This window comes from Vipera ursinii, assembly GCF_947247035.1.
Source record: "Vipera ursinii genome assembly, chromosome: 2".
In the NCBI taxonomy this organism is placed as follows: Eukaryota; Metazoa; Chordata; class Lepidosauria; order Squamata; family Viperidae; genus Vipera; species Vipera ursinii.
The window spans coordinates 34,736,643-34,757,144 of NC_139513.1; the positions used below are offsets into that span (position 1 = coordinate 34,736,643).

At 42.5% G+C, this 20,502-nt stretch overlaps 1 protein-coding gene across 1 annotated transcript in view; it reads right to left on the reverse strand.

Moving 5' to 3' along the window:
- The window catches only part of MAGI1 (membrane associated guanylate kinase, WW and PDZ domain containing 1), a 530,488-nt gene that overhangs the window by 53,415 nt on the left and 456,571 nt on the right, over positions 1-20,502 (reverse strand). The window contains exon 13 of the mRNA XM_083356114.1: positions 13,540-13,571. Within this exon, the coding sequence (XP_083212240.1) occupies positions 13,540-13,571 (32 nt within the window). The remainder of the gene's footprint in view (positions 1-13,539; positions 13,572-20,502) is intronic.

The following is a 20,502-nucleotide window of genomic DNA, read 5'->3' on the forward strand; positions in this document are numbered from 1 at the left end:
GAAAGTGGCCATGTCCATTAAGTAGGGAGCAGAACCATGGGGGGAAAAGTCCCTTTTCTCCCAACTCTATAGATGATATGTAAGCACACCACCAATAGTCAATAATGTGAAAGACCATTCAAGAACTCCAATATAGGTAGTAGCCATGCACTTCCTGTACCAGGCTAAACACAGACCATCCATCAGAGCAACCAATGTGGTCCAGACCATCTGTGGTTTCTAGAACACTCTGGAGTTGGAATGTTGCCCTAAGAAAGAGAGACTGAAGTAGGCAGCACATAGCAAGATGCCACATGCATTAAGAGAGCATATAATGCCTCCTTCAAGGTAGAACAAATAGTCCCTTGGTGACTTGACATAAGATCCAGTCTTCTGCCCCACCTCCAATACCTCTGGGAGGGTACCTGAGGTAGAGCATGAATCAATCCTACAAGTGGCAGAACTCAAACCACAGATCACCCTGTCCATTTTCTCAGCGTTCACAAACCTAAATGAATTCTGGGTTAAATTGCTAGATTCTACCCAAGTCATTGTTGATTCTCTCCATGTGTAGTGAGCAGAACAAATAAGAGTGATTTTATGTGTGGAAATATTTGCCACATCTCATTATAACCTTCACTAACAGCTTCCTGTTTTCTGCACACCAAGAGGGCATAGGTCACCCTAAAACTTGCTGAAGGGACACCACCTGCAGTGAAAATGGAGAAGAAAGGTCACTGCCACTTCTGTCACTATGATGGCTTTTCAATCATGCTCTTATCCTTATGTGACCATATCAACTCTACAACGAACCTGGCTGCAGCCATCTTGCTCATTCTAGGTTGTCACCTGAATGGGAGGGGGTGTGGAATATCTTTGCTAGTCTAAACAATTCTGTGTCCCATAGCAACCAAGGTCATTCTTTTGGTTATGTAGAGGGTTGGGGAATGTGGATGATTGCATAGCATTGGGGTGGGAAGTTTACTTTGCAATAGTGTAACTCTTTGGAGGGAATTAATAGCATTAATAGCATATTAGCATTAATTAACATATTGTTTATAATAATTAACTATATCTATTAATGTTAGTTAGGTACATGTACCCAGACATTATGCTGTTTGCTAAATATTGAAAATGTTATTTGGAAAAACCCCAACCCCAACCCTAATCCTAACCCAAATCCCTACCCTAATCCCTAATCCTATAAAAACTAATAAAAGCTATATAAAAAAACAAAGTTATAGAGATGTATGGCGATATATATATATACACACACACACACATACATACATACATACATACATACATACATACGTATGTATGTTAAGAGTTTGTTAAGTATTTAGAATACCTTGCTAGGCCCCAAACACGGGACAAATCTTATTTCCTGTTTCAGCCTAACCCAAGGCCATCCACAGGCAGTAGTCACAGCAGTGACAGCTCATATTTGTGTAATTTTTTTTGTTAGTAATCCAAAAAATTTACATATACATATTTACATAAACAACTGCTTAAGACGCAGTCGGCCCAGGTTCGAATCTCAGAAGGGTATGGCTGACTGATGATTACAAATAAGTTTGAAATTATCATATTGGTCTCCCTTTATTCTTTGTTAGCAAGCCAAAAAAAAAATTACACAAATATGAGCTGCCACTGCTGTGGCTACTGCCTGTAGATAGCCTTGGGCTAGGCTGAAACAGGAAATAAGATTTGTCCCATGTCTGGGACCAAGCAAGTGTACTCTGAATGCTTAACAAAAATTTAACACGTATCTCCCTTGCTTCTCAGCTAACAAAGAGAGAGAGAGAGTCTGTGGCCTAGGGGTTAAAACAACTGCTTAAGACGCAGTTGGCCCAGGTTCGAATCTCAGAAGGGTATGGCTGACTGATGAGAACAAATAAGTTTGAAATGATCATATCGGTCTCCCTTTATTCTTTGTTAGCAAGCCAATATATATATATGTATGTATGTATGTATGTATGTATGTATGTGGGATTTCATTCTGTAACTGTTATTTCATGTTGAACTCTTACATTAATTATGTTACAAGACTTGCAATATAACAATATCTAATAATAACTGCTATGGAATGATAGCAACCCAGGCTTTGCAGTGATGAGTAAATTCTACGAAACACAGATGAGCACAGAAAATAAAGCAACTCTTAATATTGCTTATATGACTGAAAGTGCTATTTTGCTTTTGTTTTAAATTAATACAAGTGTGTTTCTTGAGGAGGTGTGGCGATTCCAAAAGCAAAAATTGCTTTGCGGCTTTATTGACACCTTGTAGAAGCTTTTGACCCATCAGTGACATTTTTCTAAAATGATGTACTTCCAACAGACTTTAAAAAATTAACTTCAAGTGACACTTTGAATAATATTAGCTAGCTTTCTTTTCTCAAGTACTACAATTTCTGTTGCTTAAATGTGGCCAATTTTCTCCTTATCAGGTATGACTAATTCACACCTGGGTTTTTTAAAAAAAAATACATAATACTGTGAAAACAACCTTTGGATGAGGACAATTGCTTTTTCTTTAAGTACAACAGCATAAAACATTTTAGTTGCCCTTTTGAGTGTTCCCACTTAAGTATGCCCACAGGAATTAAGGGATGGGAGGGAAATCCATTCCTAAAGGTAGTTTTCATATTTAAAACTTGAAAAGCAAAATAGAAGCTAAACAGCAAACTATAGGAACTAAACCATTGCTTAATCAACTTAACGCTCTAAGCCTTTGCCCACTACCTTGCTTTTCTTCTGTCCATTCCAATATATAGTAAGAAAGCTGGAGAAAGAGAGAAAGAGAGAGAGACTGAGACTGGGATTGTCAGGGTGAGTGAAAGGTTAAGGTATTATATTTGGACTGAGGAAACCCATTTAATCAGGCAATTCACTCAATGTCTTTGTCCCAAATCTTTCTTCTCTCTTAGCCCAAATTATCTCACAAGCTTGTAGTGCCATAAAATATAGGAAGACTTCCATGTAAGACACCTTACGTTTCCAGAGATCTGTAAACTGTGACAAACCCAATCACTCAACCCAATCACTCAAATTTATTTTTAGAAGAAGGTAGGAATTCAAGAGAGACAACTGCCAGTAGCACTTTGCTTTTTTCTCAGAGGCACCTGGAGATAGCAAAGAAAAAAAAAGTAACATGTACTACCACTTTGGCTGGGGCAGGATCACAGATCAAGCAGGACAATCAGTGGAAAGTACCGTATTTTCTGGCGTATAAGACGACTTTTGAACCCCTGAAAATCACCTCAAAAGTTGGGGGGTCGTCTTATACGCCGGGTCGTCTTATACGCCGGAAAAAAAACACCTTCGGATCTTTTTTCTGCTGGGCGGCGGGATCGCTGGGTGAATGGAGGCAGGCGATGGCGACCCGTGGTTAAGCGGCTGACGGCGAATGGCAAATGGGTGATAGAGGGCAAACTCTCGTCAGCTTCTGGGGCGGCTACTGCAGCTGCTGCCGTTGCTCGCTCAAGGACTGGCCGTGCTAGCGCCTCCAATGCTTGGTTGTCAGGTCCCCGACGAGAGGACGGGCAGGCGGTCCCCAGAGGTGCCCCGCTCGACCGTAGGGAGAGCCTTTGTTCCCGCCGAGGCACCGCCTGACTCGCGCTGACCACAAGAATTGCTTGCTCGGAGTGCGGAACTGAGAGCAGCAGCGCAGCAGGCGAGAGAGCTCAGAGACAATAAGGCGAGGCCCCCCTTTGGCGGGAAAGGAGCAAAGCTGGGCCAATCACCAATCAATCAATAGGGAGGGCCTCGCGTCCGCCGGACTCGTCACCAGCACCACTCTCTCCCCCCGCGGGGATGCGTTTCCGCTGGACGGTGCTGTCGGAGACGAGCCAGCAGGCAGCCGGGATCGGAGCTGCGCGCCGGACTAAGAGGCCGTTTCGTGAGGCGAGAGGGCGGTGGGAGGGGGGAAGAAGGAGGAGGAGTCCCCAGAAGAGGCAGGCAGGCGCGGTGTCCCAGGTGAGGCGTGGGCGCGGCAGTCGCTCTCCCGGTTTGGCAAGTTTCCCGGCGGGTGACCGAAGAGCAGCCTGCAACTAGGAGTGCGAGCCGCCGAGGACGGGAGAAGCAGCCGCTCGGGCGCATCAGTGCAACCGAGACGAGCCAGCAGGCAGCCGGGATCGGAGCTGCGCGCCAGACTAAGAGGCCGTTTCGTGAGGTGAGAGGGCGGCGGGAGGGGGGAATGAGGAGGAGGAGTCCCCAGAAGAGGCAGGCAGGCGCGGCGTCCCAGGCGGGGCGTGGGCGCGGCAGTCGCTCTCCCGGTTTGGCAAGTTTCCCGGCGGGTGACCGAAGAGCAGCCTGCAACTAGGAGTGCGAGCCGCCGAGGACGGGAGAAGCAGCCGCTCGGGCGCATCAGCGCAACCGAGACGAGCCAGCAGGCAGCTGCCGTGAGCGCGGTGGTGAGGGGCAGCGGCAGGACGGCCTGGCCCAGCGCCTGCAGGACGGCCAGCAGCCCCACACGCACGCGCAGCAGCCGCCGCCGGCTCAGCAACAGGTCCGAGCGCAGGAGCCGCACCGCCAGGCTGCCCAGGAAAAGCAGCCACACCGAGAGGCTGCACGCCCAGGCCAGCTCCATGAGGGGCAGGGTGGGAAGCCGGCCGGGGAGAGGGACCGGGAGCCCGGGCCGAGCGCGCCTCGGCCGACAGTGAGAGGGAAGCGGCACGTGAGTTCTAAAAAAGAGGCTGCGGGCGGAGCTGCCCCGCCCTGCGCCGAATGGGAGAAGTTCAAGGCCTGGGGGGGAAGCAGGAGGGGCGCCGCCGTGGCAGGGTGGCGGCTGCCCTCCGGCGCTGCCTGCCGCCCGGGAAACGCTGCGCCTCGGGGGCCGGCAGAAGTGCGGGAGCAGCGGGAGGGCCGGCGTGTAAGTATTTTCCGGCGTATAAGACAAAACCTTCAAAATCTTCTTAAAAGTAGGGGGTCGTCTTATACGCCGGGTCGTCTTATACGCCGGGTCGTCTTATACGCCGGAAAATACGGTAGAAAAATGATCCCACTTGCTCTGACCAGCTTATAGTGAAGACAAATTTAAGAAATAATAAGAATAATATTGTTTCACATTACCTAACAATGATTTTAGCATAGCTTCAGAGTGGACCCTTGAAAACTCTCCAAGATCAAAAGCATGTCTCATGTTCCCTTGTTTAATTGAGTGATATAAAGACTCAAACCGGGCTTCCAGGTCACACTTTACTTAACTACTGAGTAAGTCAGAATTTTGACTGAGTAGTTAAAACTTCCAAAGGACAACAGAAATAATTTTAAAAAGCATAGTGCATCTGAGACAAAATCACTCAAAATCAACAATGCCTTAAAAACAATTGTAGGAAGCTTCAATTCAGAGATTTGATATGAGAGCAATTTGACTGAAATCATCCATCAAATTGAATCTTTGAACCAAATCAATGAGCTAAATCAAGTGTAGGTGCCTTCAAATCAATTTGATGAACTTTTGCACATACACAAAATGACCCTTTTTTCTAAAACTGCAAATCCAAATCAAGAGGAAACACAAATGCATAGGAAAACACACATTTCAAGTAAATTGATTTGAGCTGGAAATCTGAATTGGATCAGGGCTGATTATTAAAGAAACTTTTTTTTTAAAAAAATGTCTACTTCTCCTTCACCTACAAAAATGTCTTGGAAATTTCAGCCTTCAAATTTTATTTAATAAGGTTAAACAGAAAGTTTAGATGGCATATTTGGAGAAACAGAAAAATAACATGTGAAAATCACAAATGACTATTATTATTACAATATATTGTCACAGCCATAACAATTTACTGTCATAAGATCCACCACTTTATAGAGAAGGGGACCAATGTAGGCATGAGAAAATGAAGATATGTCATCAAAATGTAAAAATAAAATATAATGGATCACTTATGAGCTCCATTGCAGTTTTGAGCTTTAACTAGGTATACAATGGAGGAATGTAATATTCACACCAAATATACTGAGACTTTAAATAAGTCTTCTACCTTATTCTTACTGACATAATAGGAAAATTATTTACAGTACATCCATGTCTGGGATATAATAATTTTCTATTAATGAAAGTTTGTTTGTTTCCCAATTATATCTATATTTTCCCCCTTAAGATCCCTGTTTAAGAAATCCTCATGATATCATTTAGTGCTTATAAAGCATATACTCACTTATTTTATTTATCAATCAAATTTATATGGCTACCCATCACACAAAAATGACTCTGGATGGCATACAACAATTACTTAAAACAATAAACATATAAAGGTAAAGGTTCCCCCGAACATGCGTGCTAGTCGTTTCCGATTCTAGGGGCTGGTGCTCATCTCCGTTTCAAAGCTGAAGAGCCAGCGTTTGTCCAAGGACGTCTCCGTGGTCATGTGGCCAGCATGACTAGCCACCAAAGGTGCACAGAACGCTGTTACCTTCCCACCATAGTGGTCCCTATTTTTCTACTTGCATTTTTATGTGCTTTCGAACTGCTAGGTTGGCAGAAGCTGGGACGAGTAACAGGCACTCACTCTGTTACGCAGCACTCGGGATTCGACCCACCAAACTGCCGACCTTCTGATCGACAAGCTCAGTGTCCTAACCCACTGAGCCACCGCGTCCCTTCATAAATATATACAGCTCTATTAAAATGTAAAAACCACAAGGCACCTAGAAAAATGAATGTACACAGGCAGAGTTTTTAAATTACCTCTCAGTTCATCTATGGCAGGGGTCCTCAAACTTGGCCACTTTAAGACTTGTGGAGTTCAACTCCCAGAATTCCCCAGCCAGCCATGATCTATGGGCTTTGCTTACAAAGAAGTAACAACATGCCCAATGAGCAAAGCTTAAAAAGCTACTAAACCAAGTCAGGGCACTCAATAAAATGCAGAAATGGGAGGAGCCTTTGACCCATCATTAAAGGTAAAGGTAAAGGTTCCCCTGCACATGTGTGCTAGTCGTTTCCAACTCTAGGGGCTGGTGCTCATCTCTGTTTCAAAGCCGAAGAGCCAGTGCTTCTCCGAGGACATCTCCGTGGTCATGTGGCCGGCATGACTAGACGCCAAAGGCGCACGGAATGCTGTTACCTTCCCACCGTAGTGGTCCCTATTTTTCTACTTGCATTTTTACGTGCTTTCGAACTGCTAGGTTGGCAGAAGCTGGGACGAGTAACAGGTGTTCACTCTGTTACGCGGCACTCGGGATTCGACCCGCCAAGCTGCCGACCTTCTGATCAACAAGCTCAGCGTACTAACCCACTGAGCCACCGCGTCCCTAATAGACCCATTACCCTCCAGCTAAAATCTCAAGACTGATATGTTTTCTGCTTTAAGAGTTGCCCTATTCAAGTATTCCTATACAAGACAGCTGCCAGATTTATTTTGCCTATTGCTTTTACTTTGAAATAACAGAGGCTACCTTGCGGTCTCAAGGTATTGACAACTATCCACCACAAAGAGCGTAGAAGAATGCAAAGAGATGCTATGAGTATAGCATGAAGAGAGGAAATGCTGTCTTCTAATGTTTATTTGGAAATACACTATTTTATTTTGGTGTTGTGCAAGTGCACATAATTGTGTGAAAAAGTGTATGCCTGCTATGGAATATTCTGGTGTCTTCCCAACATTTTCTTGGTTTTTGCCCAGGATACATAACTTTGGGAGTTTTTCATTGATTTCCAGTAGTAAATGTGAAACCAGAGTAAAATTCTTTGACTGGAACACAAAGTTTTACACCATTGCTATTAAATTACTATCATATGAAAGTTTTACATATTTGAGTGCCAGCCATTTTAACTGAAAAACGTCAGCCAAATCTCTACTGATTGTGCTATATGTAAAATGAAACCAATCTCCAGGTCTACAATTAGTTTGAAAAAATGATCCAGGAAAGACTGTGCAATAAACATGCTAGTCTTTATGATGTTACTTTTTACTCTTAAGGCTAAAGAAGGATGTGCTTGATATTTTGATGACCTGTCACATGCTGCTAGTCACAAAAGCTGTAAGATAAGCAGGAGAAAAAAAGACTAAAAGGATAAATGTACCTAAACTAAAAAAATATGATTTGAATGAAGGTCACATGGCAAATATTATATGAGCAAGAGATAGACTATTGGGCTTGATGAGAAGATAACCTCCTTCCCAGCTAGTTTCTGTTGCCTGTAAAAATCTAGGCATATCTTTAATAGTGGGAAGTCTGCCTGAAATACTACTTTTTGCCCCAAAATGATGCAATGTCTTATTATAGTCCATAGTTCAATCCTACTTTTTCCTTAGCTTCAATACTTTGGTGCTTTCATTCAAAATGGAAATGCCATATAATTCTATTTGCTGGAATGGCCGCAGTGTTTTTGACTCTGATCACATTTATTTATCTGGAACTCAAAGAAAGGCAGCCAAATGCACCAGCATCATTTGGTTATCTGGCAAATTATATTGGCTCATTAGCCCTACACGTATGTAGGCTTTCCAGGAGTACGCTTATAATGAAAAAATATGAAAACATATTTATATACTGTAACATATTCAAAAATATTTACAGAAAAATTTGGTCCACGCCATGAAGATAGAAATTATTAGATGTTTTGCTTCTCAACTGGCACTGATCTGTGTTCTAAAAAATCCTGCATATATTCGATTTTGCAATTACATTTAACATGAAATAAAAAAGACACAGAATCTCATAAATAAATGGGAAGAAGTCTTCAAAAATGGTGTCCTTGAGAAAAAGCGTGGAAGTGTATTTGTCTCCTTCCTTCATGGTACTCTCAAGTCTATAAGACTGCTTCTGTTTCAAAGATATTTCCAGTGTTAATAACATGAGCATAAATGCAACATACGCAATGTCATCATGTATATATACAGTATCTTCACCATTTCAATCATCCTATGAGATAACAGCTATTCCATCTTTCTCTAGGCTGGTGCCTACTACAATTGGCAACCAGCAAACACTTTTTAAAGTACAAACATCTGGAAGGCATCCATAGAATGTCCAAGTCTACAATATTTATTTGTAATTATAGTGCTTTCTTTATCATTAATTTTATGATGGAGATGAACTTAACCCTTTATTCACAGGCTCCTATCAAGTGGTAGAAGACTACTCCAAATCAGTTACAGCACCAGATTCAGAGCAGTAAAGAGAATTGAGGGACCAGGACTTCTGTGGGAACTTCCATTTTCCATATAACTTTTCTTTTGCCTTGCCTTGCCTTATGATCTCTCCACTAGAAACAACTGATGCATCCTTCTCCACTGATCCCTGTCATAGATCTGGAAGTAATATTATCAATATTTATCTGATTCAACTGGTAAAATGGTTGCCCTTACTCATTCTACAAACACAGTTGTATCATATAGCATTACCACTTGTCATCTAAAATGACTAAGTTGATAATTTCCATAGCAGTTACAGATTCCCTATTCGTCAAAATGACGTAAGGTATCTTCATTCTACTTAGTAAGCAATGTTAAAGTTTCCTCTATTTTCTATATGATAATTAAGCATGGATGTGGATATTTGAACATGGAACATCTGATGAGGTGAGCTGCAGCTCATGAAAGCTTATGCCTCTTAATGAAATTGGTCAGTTAGAAAATGTGCTACCAAACTGCCACTGCAAATTAGCACAACTTTCCTCCTACAATGAGACCTTTTTCTATTTATGGAAAGCTAAGTCCATTTGCTTTTCACAAGCAGATTCCTTCAGTTTGGTTTAGATGACAACTCCCATCATATACCCATCATACTCCTGAAGCAATGTAATATGGTGACCAACAGCTTGAACAATGCTCAGGAAAATCACTCATACTCAATCTCACCAGGTAGACCAGACCATGAAATCAACTCCACAGGAAAGCAAAAACTACTTTCCTTGAGACTGGCTATAATAAAATCCTTATGGTTCAGTGAATTAGGGAGGCTTTTGCCTGACTCACTTTTAATTGTTACCAGGGTGTTGTCGAGTTAAAAAATGTTCCAGACCTTTTTGCCTAGACCTTTTCTGTCAAGGTCATCTACCTTACTCTTTAAACCTACCAACAGGTTTGGATATCCTAGAATCATAGAAAGGAGTGGTCATTTAGGCCAGAGGTCCCCAACCTTTTGGGCACCAGGGACTGGTTACGTGGAGAGAGGTTTTTCCACAGACCGGAGGGGGCTCGGTTTTGTGTGTTTCCTACATCCCACAGATGGGGCTTCGCTTTTTTGGGTGGCCCAGTTGCTGGCATGCTGCGGCCCAGTACTGATGAACAGATCGGCGTTTGGGGACCCCCTGATTTAGGCCACTGAAGCCAATTCCCTACTCAGTGCCAGAAACCAAGCTAAAACATTGAAGTCATCCAGTGAGCTCACCAAGAATTGAAGAAGCCTCTTGCATGAGAAGCAAAACATTTTCAAGGGGGGAAAAAAACCTAAAAAAGTCCAGTTGCCTTTTGGAAAAGCACCTTTGGAACAACTGTGACCTGGATGATGAATATCCAGCATCCAATGAAGGGAAGTTCACCACCTCTCTGAGCAATTAATTCCACAATCAAACTGCTCTTACTGTTAGGAACTGCAGTCTGCCTTCTTGCAGCTTGAATTCCATTCCTAAGCTTCTGGGATGACAGAGAAGGAGGGATTCTGTCCTTCTCTGTCCTCAGGTCTTTGAGGAGTGCTCCTACACCCCTGTTCGGTCTTCCCTTCTCAAATCTAAGTATTTGCAGGTCCTTCGATCTCTTGTTTAGATTCTGGCCCCTTGATCATTCCCTGAGCATGATACTCAGGGTGGGACCTGACCGATGCAGAATAAAACGTTAACCTCATGATGCATGTCCGGATTTGTTATGCCCATAGCATAACTGAGAAAGCAAAGGTTTGCTAAGGTGAATTTTTAAATTTAATTCAAACAACTGAGGAAAAGGGTGGCCAGGAGAGGAAGCTGCACATCGCTCACAGAACAACAGCTAATCTATTATTGATCAAGAAATAATTAGTGTTTAAGGGACTCTTGGAAACAAAGCCAGGAAGGTAGAAGGGGGGGAAAGAACTGTCAGACCATGTTAGTAGCCGCTGGGGACTTCAAGGGCAAAGGGGTTCTGTCATTCTGGAAAGCTGTCAACAAGTAGGTTTCATCCAATAACAGCAACCATTGGATAATATTATACAGCATTTTTCAAGAATTGGATTCAGAAAAAATCCCTTGGGGGAGGGGGAGAAGGGTGGATCATTACATGTCTAGAGAAAAACTGCTTCAAGCTTTAGCAAGGTGGATTCCCAGAGCATATACTTTTAATTTCCCCCCTACTTTAAAACATCCCTGTTACAATATTATGACTGATTTCATCTCCAGTGACATAAAGAAATATCTCCTGAGATCTCGTGTTTCTGCTTCTTGCTACCAGCAAAAAGAGACCTTTCAGATAATGCCATTTTGTTTACTAAAACATAAACACAACACAACACACACACACAAATCAGCATCACATTACAGAACTACTGCCCCATTTGGAAGCTCTTTTTATTAAAAAATAAAATAAAAAAAAATAAAATGATATTTTCTAAAGAATTTCCCTCTTCTGAAGGAAATGAAAAAGGGGGTGTGGCATGTGCTCTCAGCAATGCAACATTCAAAGACTCCCTCCCCCCCCCCTTTATGTAAAGATTTGACTCTTGAGACAGATGGAAAGGGGGGGGTGAACGGAGAGAAGAAGAAGCTCTAGAATGACAGCTGTTTGTAAACAACCTCTTTGTTCTCTCAGCATCCCAATCCTCTCTAAACGGATCTCAAATCGCACACAGAAGATTCTGAAGCTTCTTAGGAATCTCTTGAGCCACTCACAAGGTAGGCACCTGGGACAGCCTCTCGATTAAGTAGAGGAGGTGTTCTGGAACTTAAGAGAAGGGAAAAGGACCCCAGCTGTCTCGCACCAAAGTTTTGGATCCCTTTAATCAGGTTTTTACTCAATTCCAAGGACAGGGAGAAAAGGGGAGGGGAAGCAGGAAGGGCAGTGCTTTTTTTGTAAAAGAAAAAGGTGCCGGAACTCACACATCTCATACAAACCCGCCTTGCCTACCCTACAAGGTTCCATCCCAAAAAGGTGCCGGAACGCCGTTCTGAGCGTTCTATGAGAAAAAAAGCCCTGAGGAAGGGCTACCATTTCTGCTTGCCTGTCCATTCCCCCTCCCACATTTTGCATACCTGCTTCCATTTTAACCAAGGGCTTAAATCCTTGGCTGACAGTGACACCAAATTAAACCCAGAGTATGTGGGATTTGAGACTAAGTACAAATTATGCTTGTCCGTCTTGCCCGCGGGAAAGCCAACCTGATCGCAGGAGAGGCCTGGGGATGTGTGGCTTTAATCAGCACAGGCTTAAGCCAGGACAAGCCACACTCACTATATCAGGGTTTGCTTTTCACTGAGCAAAGTTGCACCGTGACTAGCAAGGGATTTCAGCACATCTCTCCCCAAAGATGGGGTTTCAACCTAAGGAGCCCTAGAAGGAACCGTCTGCAAAGTTTCGCAGGATCTCTTATGACTGCAATCCCCTCCTTCTCTGCTCTCCAAAAACTGAATGGCAGGAGATTACCCTGTCTGCTTCCTTACCCATCATCCATCCAACAATTGAGAAAACTTTCCTCCCGCAGAAGCTAACTCCCTAGAAAGCCAAGGCAATTTACATTATTCCTCTGGGTCTGCATGTGCAGGTCTGCAACATCGCGCGTTTTAATTACACTTCTCTGCAATCACCTCCACACTATTAGCTAACACGTCAACCAGGTAACTGCTCTGCAAAGAAACGAGATTAGCAAGGACAATAAACTATCGATCCCTCCCTTCTTTCTCTTCTTAAAAAAAGAAAAAAGAAAAATCCAACCTGCAGCATACCGAATGCTGCTGAATCCAAGCAAGAACAATAAAGGATGATCTCCCTATCCAAAGAAAACTGCTTCACACAAGCAAAATGCCAGGGCAGCTTAATGCAGTCACGGGAAACAACAAGGATACCTTTTTGTACCGATAAAAAGGGATTTTCTCCGGTAATACTGTTAGGCAGCCAGCTCTAAGATTTTCCCCCTCAATGCATTATTCATAATATAGCACATTAAAAAGCTCAAAACCATTGTAGTCATTGATAGGGAGTACTATCTTTAGAGGGAAAAGAAAGAAAGAAAGAAAGAAAGAAAGAAAGAAAGAAAGAAAGAAAGAAAGAAAGAAAGAAAGAAAGGGCATTTCAAGCCTAAATTAAATGCCCATGTAGCCCAATATCAAAAGAAGAAATATGTAAATTGCTAAACAGAATTCAATGCAAGTCTTCCCACCCGCACCAATTTCATTAACCACTTTCTGCCCTGCCTTCCCCACCTCCTTCCAGCAAAAGCCACGCCAAGCAATTAGTGCAGCAATAAAATGGTTATCGGGCAACTTTCAAAAGGACTGGCTAAGGTGGGGATAAGGATTGGGAGCCAGCTGCATAGGTCTAGCTTCCCACCTTATTTTTATCTGTATTTCAAGAAACGCCCACCCACGCCCCAGACAAAAATAATCAAACAGGTCTAGTAGCTGAAAAGTGCTTACCGACTTTGGGCTCTTCTTTGGGGCTGGCAATCCTGCAAAAGATGGCAACAAGGAGAAAAAGAGAGGATTAGCATATAGATCTTTACCTTCCTGAAGGAAAAATGAAAAAAAAAAAACCCAAACCCTAGGTGTATCAGCCGAACATAGCCATCTGCAGAGTTATGTCAGATGTTGCTGGAGCACCAGAGTTGCCAGTCTGTTCATATCGAATCAAAGCACAGCTTTTTTTTTCCAAGGGTGGGGGGGATAGAGTTGGTGCGAGAAGAGGAAAGAGAGAGAGAGAGAGGGAGAGAGAGAGGGGGGGGGGAGGGAGGGAGGGAGAGAGAGAGAGAGAGAGAGAGAGAGAGGAGTGTGTGAAGGGGGAGGAGATCTATCTGCATTAGCTATGCTGACTTGTGCTGCAGCAGCCTGGAGGCTGGAGAAAGAAATTCACAGACCTCAGCGGCCTGGGAAATTGAACACTTGGATAGAATCTCAAATGCTCCCCTGGATTAAGAGAGATTTAGCTTACAATTAAGCTGAGGATATTACCTTTTGATGCAACCGGCGTGTGAAATGTATCAGACCAATTGGAAGGGTGGTGGGGTGGGGCATAAACAAGAGGACGGTGATGAAGATAGATAAGATAAGATGATAAGATAAGATAAGATAAGATAAGATAAGATAAGATAGATAGATAGATAGATAGATAGATAGATAGATAGATAGATAGATAGATCTAAACACTTTCACAAAAGGTAAAAGCATTTGAGACTTCTTGTCACCCACGCATCGATGAAACAAAAGCCAAAGACGAGAAAGAACAAAGGAGGGCAACATTTTAATGAAAAGCAAGGTCAATTATAATGGTGGATGCTACTGGCAGCCCCCCTCCCCCAAGTTTCTTGCCAAGCCTAGTTTGCATCATTGAATGAGGAGACCCTCAGCTAGCAGAGTACAGAAGATTCACAACGAATGCACCATTAAGTATATCTGAATAAAGAAAGGTGAAAGGACCGCTAAGGAACAGAAGGAGGGATGAAAAAGCAAATAAGAAAACCCTTTAAAACTCAGTGGAAAAGCCCAGAGGAGGTATCTGCATTTTGAATATGGACCCTTAAAATTGCTCGTGTATTTTTTTCTTTTTCTTTTTCGGTGCTGCAAATTTTTCTTTGTCACCACTTTTTGTCATACAATGCCCTGCTGGAAAAGGGATTTTGCGCTTATGTGAGCTGATTGGTTTTTTGTTTTTTTTAAAGAAAACTAGGTCCCTAACGTGATGGAGAAAGGTAAGGAACAAAAAATAATAATTTGGGAATTGAAGAAAAATTTACTGAGAAACAAATGAGCAAAGTGATAATTTCAAATATGTACCCCCAAAATCAAGGTTACAGTGTAAAGGAACTCAACACGTTTCCTTTTTAAAGAATTATTTCTTTGGTGTATTACGATGATCCAATGCCAAAGATTACATGCCTGACTAAAAAGAGTAGCACGTGTATAAATAATTGAGAACATGTACGGGATACCGCCATCAAGCAATACAAACTTACTCCTAATCAATCACTAAGATCCATGCCACTAAATCATACGACGATTCTGTAGAGTATTACCCTCCAAATTATGGCTCCCTTTGGTCAGAATACTATTCACCAACAATGATAAATACTGATTTAAATGCTTTTAACTCTGATGTGCTCGTGCTAGAAGCTAGAAGCTGCTTTCGGTGCATATTGTCCATATCATCACATTTCTTTAGACACCAAATTGTCTATTGACAGTAGCTGTAGCTAGGAAACAGTAGCAGGGTGCCAGTTCAAACTGCATTTTCTAGCAACTCCCTAGAAATCCTTTTGTTGAGCGCACTTTTTTGTGTTAATGAGTTGACTTGGGGTTGTATGGTACTGAAAAATTAATTAATTAAACCATTAGATTAATTTAGGAGTCTACGCTTATAAAAGCTCTTCTTCCTGTGGCAGGTTACTCAAAGGCAAGAAATGCGATGGTCCCTGGAGACGCCAGAAATATGTTCCCTTATTATAATAAAATGTGCAAATTCCTCAGTGCCAGAGGCAGTGAAACAAATTACAGATAGTCCTTGACTTACAATTGGGACTTAGGTTGCCAAACAGGGTGGTTGTTAAGAGAGTCAAGCCTGATTTTGTGACTTCTTTTGTCATGGTTGTTAAGTGATTCATATAGCTGTTAAGCAAATTCGCTTCTCCCATTGACTTTATTTGTTAGGAAGCCAGTTGGGAGGGGTGAAATTGGTGATCCTGTGAGCCCAGGACTCTGCAACTATCACAACTAGATGCCAGTTGCCAAGCACAATAATAATAATAATAATAATAATAATAATAATAATAATAATAATAATAATAATAATAATAATAATAATATAAGCACCTTTTGATCACGGGACCACAGGGACGTTGGAACGGCTGTAAGTGTGAGGACCAGTTGCAAGTCACTTTTTCAGTGCCATTGTAACTTTCCATGATTGCTAAATGAATGACTGTAAGTCAAGGACTACATGTATCTTTAGTTTTTAACCTCTGTGGTCTCTGGTGGAGTATAGCAGCAAAAAAAATAAAAAAAATAAAAAAAATAAAATAAGAAAACAGGTCAAATTAAATATACCAAGTGCAAAAGTCGGTTTTGCTGAAAAGTAAGGGTCTGGATTCAATGTAGTCTTACAGAATGCTAAGCCAGAATTGCTGTGGTTCGGGAGCGACTTTGCTGGTGCTTGCTGACTTACTCAGGTCAGCTCACTTCCTTTGCAAGCTGAGGTTATCAGAAAATAGCTAGGATAGTCACCTTGGCTTTATATGTATGAGGGGTGGAAGTGGCTGGACAGTGGGCATCTGAATGCTTACTCCAAATAATAAACCAGATTTCTCAGTCATTCTGAGCATTCTTGGATGAAAAGTTGGAAAAGCACATTTCCATGGAGCAGGCACAGGAAATAATAATAATAACATGAAGTACTGAGCATTTACCAATAGAGATTAAAGTATTCAAAGCAGCTCATATTATCTCAGTCATCCCTGAACTGGACTCTTAAGGGGGTCTTTTTTTCGATAGGTTTTCTGTAGTTGAAACAAAATGTTGGGTGCAGCTGAATTCAGTATAAATGTCTTACCTCTTTCTTCATAACATCCCATCCTTTGGGACCACAAAGATCGATGCGGAAGGAGGGAAGAATACCCTGGGTTAACTTTTCATTTGCACTCCTAAGAGAACCCTTTTGCCTTATAGTCTCATAGTCTGTCCGAGGTATCTGAAATGGTTTTGTTTTGTTTTTCATTTTTCATTTAGGCTTTCTAATAAAAAATCAACAAGGCTTCTTTCAATACTTCAAGAATCCTCAATATTCAAGAGTGAAGAGCAAGAAAAAACCAAAAAAAACCCAATAAACTCTCAGTTTATGGAGGAAATATGACCGACCAACCAGCCCACAAATTAGTAAACCTCAGTACTAGTGAATGATTCAACCTGGATTGTAACATCAGATGTAGCAGAACATCCCTATGCAGCAACTTAGGTTTGGTAAGAAATCTACATGCCAGCTTCCTTGGTTATCAAGTTCCCCATTAAGCAGTTTAATTCCCATTAGCCTAGAGCTACTATCTCCAGTCTTGTACTTCTGGATATTGGACCAGAAACAAGAACACTCAAGCTAACACATGAATGACAACCTCTGCCAGGGGATGATCTGAAGCAATACTTTTCATCAGCATTTCCCACGCAACCTCCCTTTAATAAGAAATATTTTGTATTCACCTTGACGAGCAGACACATAAGAAGAATGGCACAGACCTTTGTGCATACTGAAAATCCACATAGAAACCAGGTAAGAGGCACCATTGCACACATATCCCCAACCCCACCCCGTTTCTCTATCTTATTAGATTTAACAGGATCTTCCATCTGGTTGTGGCAGCTATCATGACTTGGAAAAGCAACTCCACGATGTAAGAACCAATCTGGCGCTAAGCCACAATTGCAATATGACTTTTCACCTTATTTCATTTATTGAGCCAAATGAGAAATTAAAACTTTAATATGCTTTGGGACATATGATGAGTTTTCATCGAGCCAAGGAGACAAGATATTACAATTTCCTAGAATATTTCAAAGAGCCCTAGATGAACAAAGTCGTAGGTTTGTTTTGATCTATAAGAATGGCCACTAAAACAGTGCCATTTCAGTCAGTCCTTGTGGCAACATCAGTCTCTTGGAAGCAAAAACACAGGAATTAGATAACCACTTAAATATGACCCAGCAGTGTGTTGCAGCCCCCCCCAAAAGCCAATGCAGTCCTAGGCTGCATGAATAGAGGGACAGAATCAAGATCATGTAAAGCAGACATGTCAAACACAAGGCCCGGGGGCCGAATTTGGCCCGCGAAGTGGTTTCATGTGGCCCGCGAACCCATCCTGGAAACAGTGAGGGAACGGCCCCCACTGCCTTGGCCCTGGCCCAGGCCGGCTGGGAGCCAATGTACAATTTCGTGGTGGCCTTCTATGCTGAAACGCATTCAGTCTTAGCTCCACAAGGCCATCTGGAAACAGCAAGGGATCAGCCCCTGCCGCATTGGCCCTGGGCGCGCACTGGGGAGGTATCACCGTTTGTGAGGAATGAAGAAAGGCACCATTGCCTGGAAGTGGCCAGCACATGGCCCTGCCTACTTCGGGCAGGCTAGGGGCTGGGCAGCAGGTCTGAGGGAAGTCCTGCCTTAGTCCTTCCCTGTTGCCCTTTCAGCATCCCCTTGCCCCGTCCTCCTGGCCTATCCTAGGGGGTCTCCCATCCTATTGCTAAGGAAGCTTTGGATACAAAGCCAGGTCTCCTTACATGGAGAGGGACCTCGTACCCATCATGGGCAGCCTGGCTAAGGAGAGCAAGCACAGCAGCAGCAGCCTTGAGGAGGTAAGTGCAGCTGGGCACCCCTTGGGGAAGTGGGGCTGGGCTTAGTGCCGTGGGTGCTTGAGGGCTGGGCTGGGCATTTGACCTCTGGACCACCATCCAGCCCAGCTGGCATGGCCTGAGAGCAACAGTGAGGCTCCTCCAGTGGACCATGCCTTGGCACTTGCCCCGGTCCCATCTCCTTCTGCCAGAGACCCTCAGATCTGTCCCACTCCTGCCCAGGCCCCCATTGGCACCCTTGACACGAATGATGTAGAGCTGGCCATGCCCACCCAGTAGGCCACACGCACTCCAACCACACCCACCCAGTAGGCTGCGCCCACCCTGGCCACACCCACCCGGCCCCCTGAGGGAAACTGCAATGCTGATGCGGCCCTCTATGAAATTGAGTTTGACACCCCTGATGTAAAGTGTTAGTACCACTTTACCTTGGTAAGACCACTTTTGGAATATTGCATCCAGTTTTGGTCACAGTGTAAAAAAGATGTTGAGACTCCAGAAACTAAAGTACAGAGCAACCAAGATGAGGTTTTTAAGAAGAGACTGGACAGCCATTTGTCTGGAATAGTATAAAGTCTCAGGCCTGAGCAGGGGGTTGGACTACAGGAGCTCTAAGGTCCCTTCCAACTCTGTTATTCTGTTAAATCACTTCATTTGTATGCTTACTGCCCTTCCTGTGTCAGAAGAAACAGCTGGGAAGCACTAGCTATGCTTCCAACCATACTGCCCCTTAGTCCCCACTATTGGTCCTGGATTAGGATTTTAGGATTATTTTTGTGGCTGACCAGAGTGCACTTGGAGCAAAAAGATAATACATCCAGGGAGATCTAGATGCATGGTGATCTTAATTAATAAATTAATCATTCATTAACTTTAAAAGACTCTTCCACTGCTGACTTCATTGGTTCTGGCAGCAGGATGGTAAATTATGTTGTAACATCAAGTCTTTAGACAGATATTAATTTAACACTAGAGGGACTGCTCTATTATCTTTCATCAAAGTTAGATAGACCTGAGTAACAAAAAGGTCCAGTAGAAAAAGTAAAGATAAAGCGGATACTGCTGTATACATTAAAAAAACACACCTAATAAGCACATTTAGCAGGGAGGAAGGAAGACATTTATTAGAACTAGCATAAGAAACTAACAGTTCTGGCATAGGCGATCCATCTAAATATGGAATACTGTCCTCTGCTGGATATAAACAATATTTTTTATGCAGGAATCAAAGTCCATCACAAAAGCAAAGGCTGCAGGGGCTATTTAGAGGCTGCATGCACCCATTATGTCCTTCACATAAATAAAATGTCACTTTTCAATTAGTGCTACATATGAGGTCAATCTAAAATAAAGAAAACACATATACTAAACTAATTATCAGAAACATCTGAAGCAAAAGATTCTGTTTAAAATTCAGCATTCGTTAAAGTTTGCTTTATACAGCTTGCTGGGCGGAAATGATAATTGTGAAGTATTAAGGATTTTTTTTAAAAAAAATCACTGTATTGTAATTTGGAATTATTCTTGATGTTTGCAATATTATGAATAACTATCCCTAGTGGAATTTCCTGCGGTGGTAATATTTTCTCTTTTTTTTGCCTAGCATTTGTGCCAGCTATTAAAATGGAACTATTTATTCTCTTTTAAAAGAGTTCATGAATCATACTGGCAACACTTAAAACACCTTAGGGCAGGAACTAATCAAATAAACATCCATAATCAATGTGCCCGTAGACACTTCCATTGGAAGTTGACAGGCTCCCTATACCGAATGACTCTTTTTACACCTTTCAAACATTATTTTAATCTGAAAGAAGGGAAACGGTACATTGCAAAGTAAATGTCAGCCTTCAGTGACATCTATTTTCAAGAATGTCTCTTTGAGTTCCAAATATAGCTCACCTGGGCAAATTACAGAGAGCTGCTGAGATTCTCCACATTTTGAGACAGGGCTCATTTTCTCTCTGGTCCTTCTCAAGTGGGCAAAAGGGGCTGCTTCCTTTGTGATATTAGGTTTATTAAAACTTATTTAACAAATTGGAAACTAGTCAAGGAGAG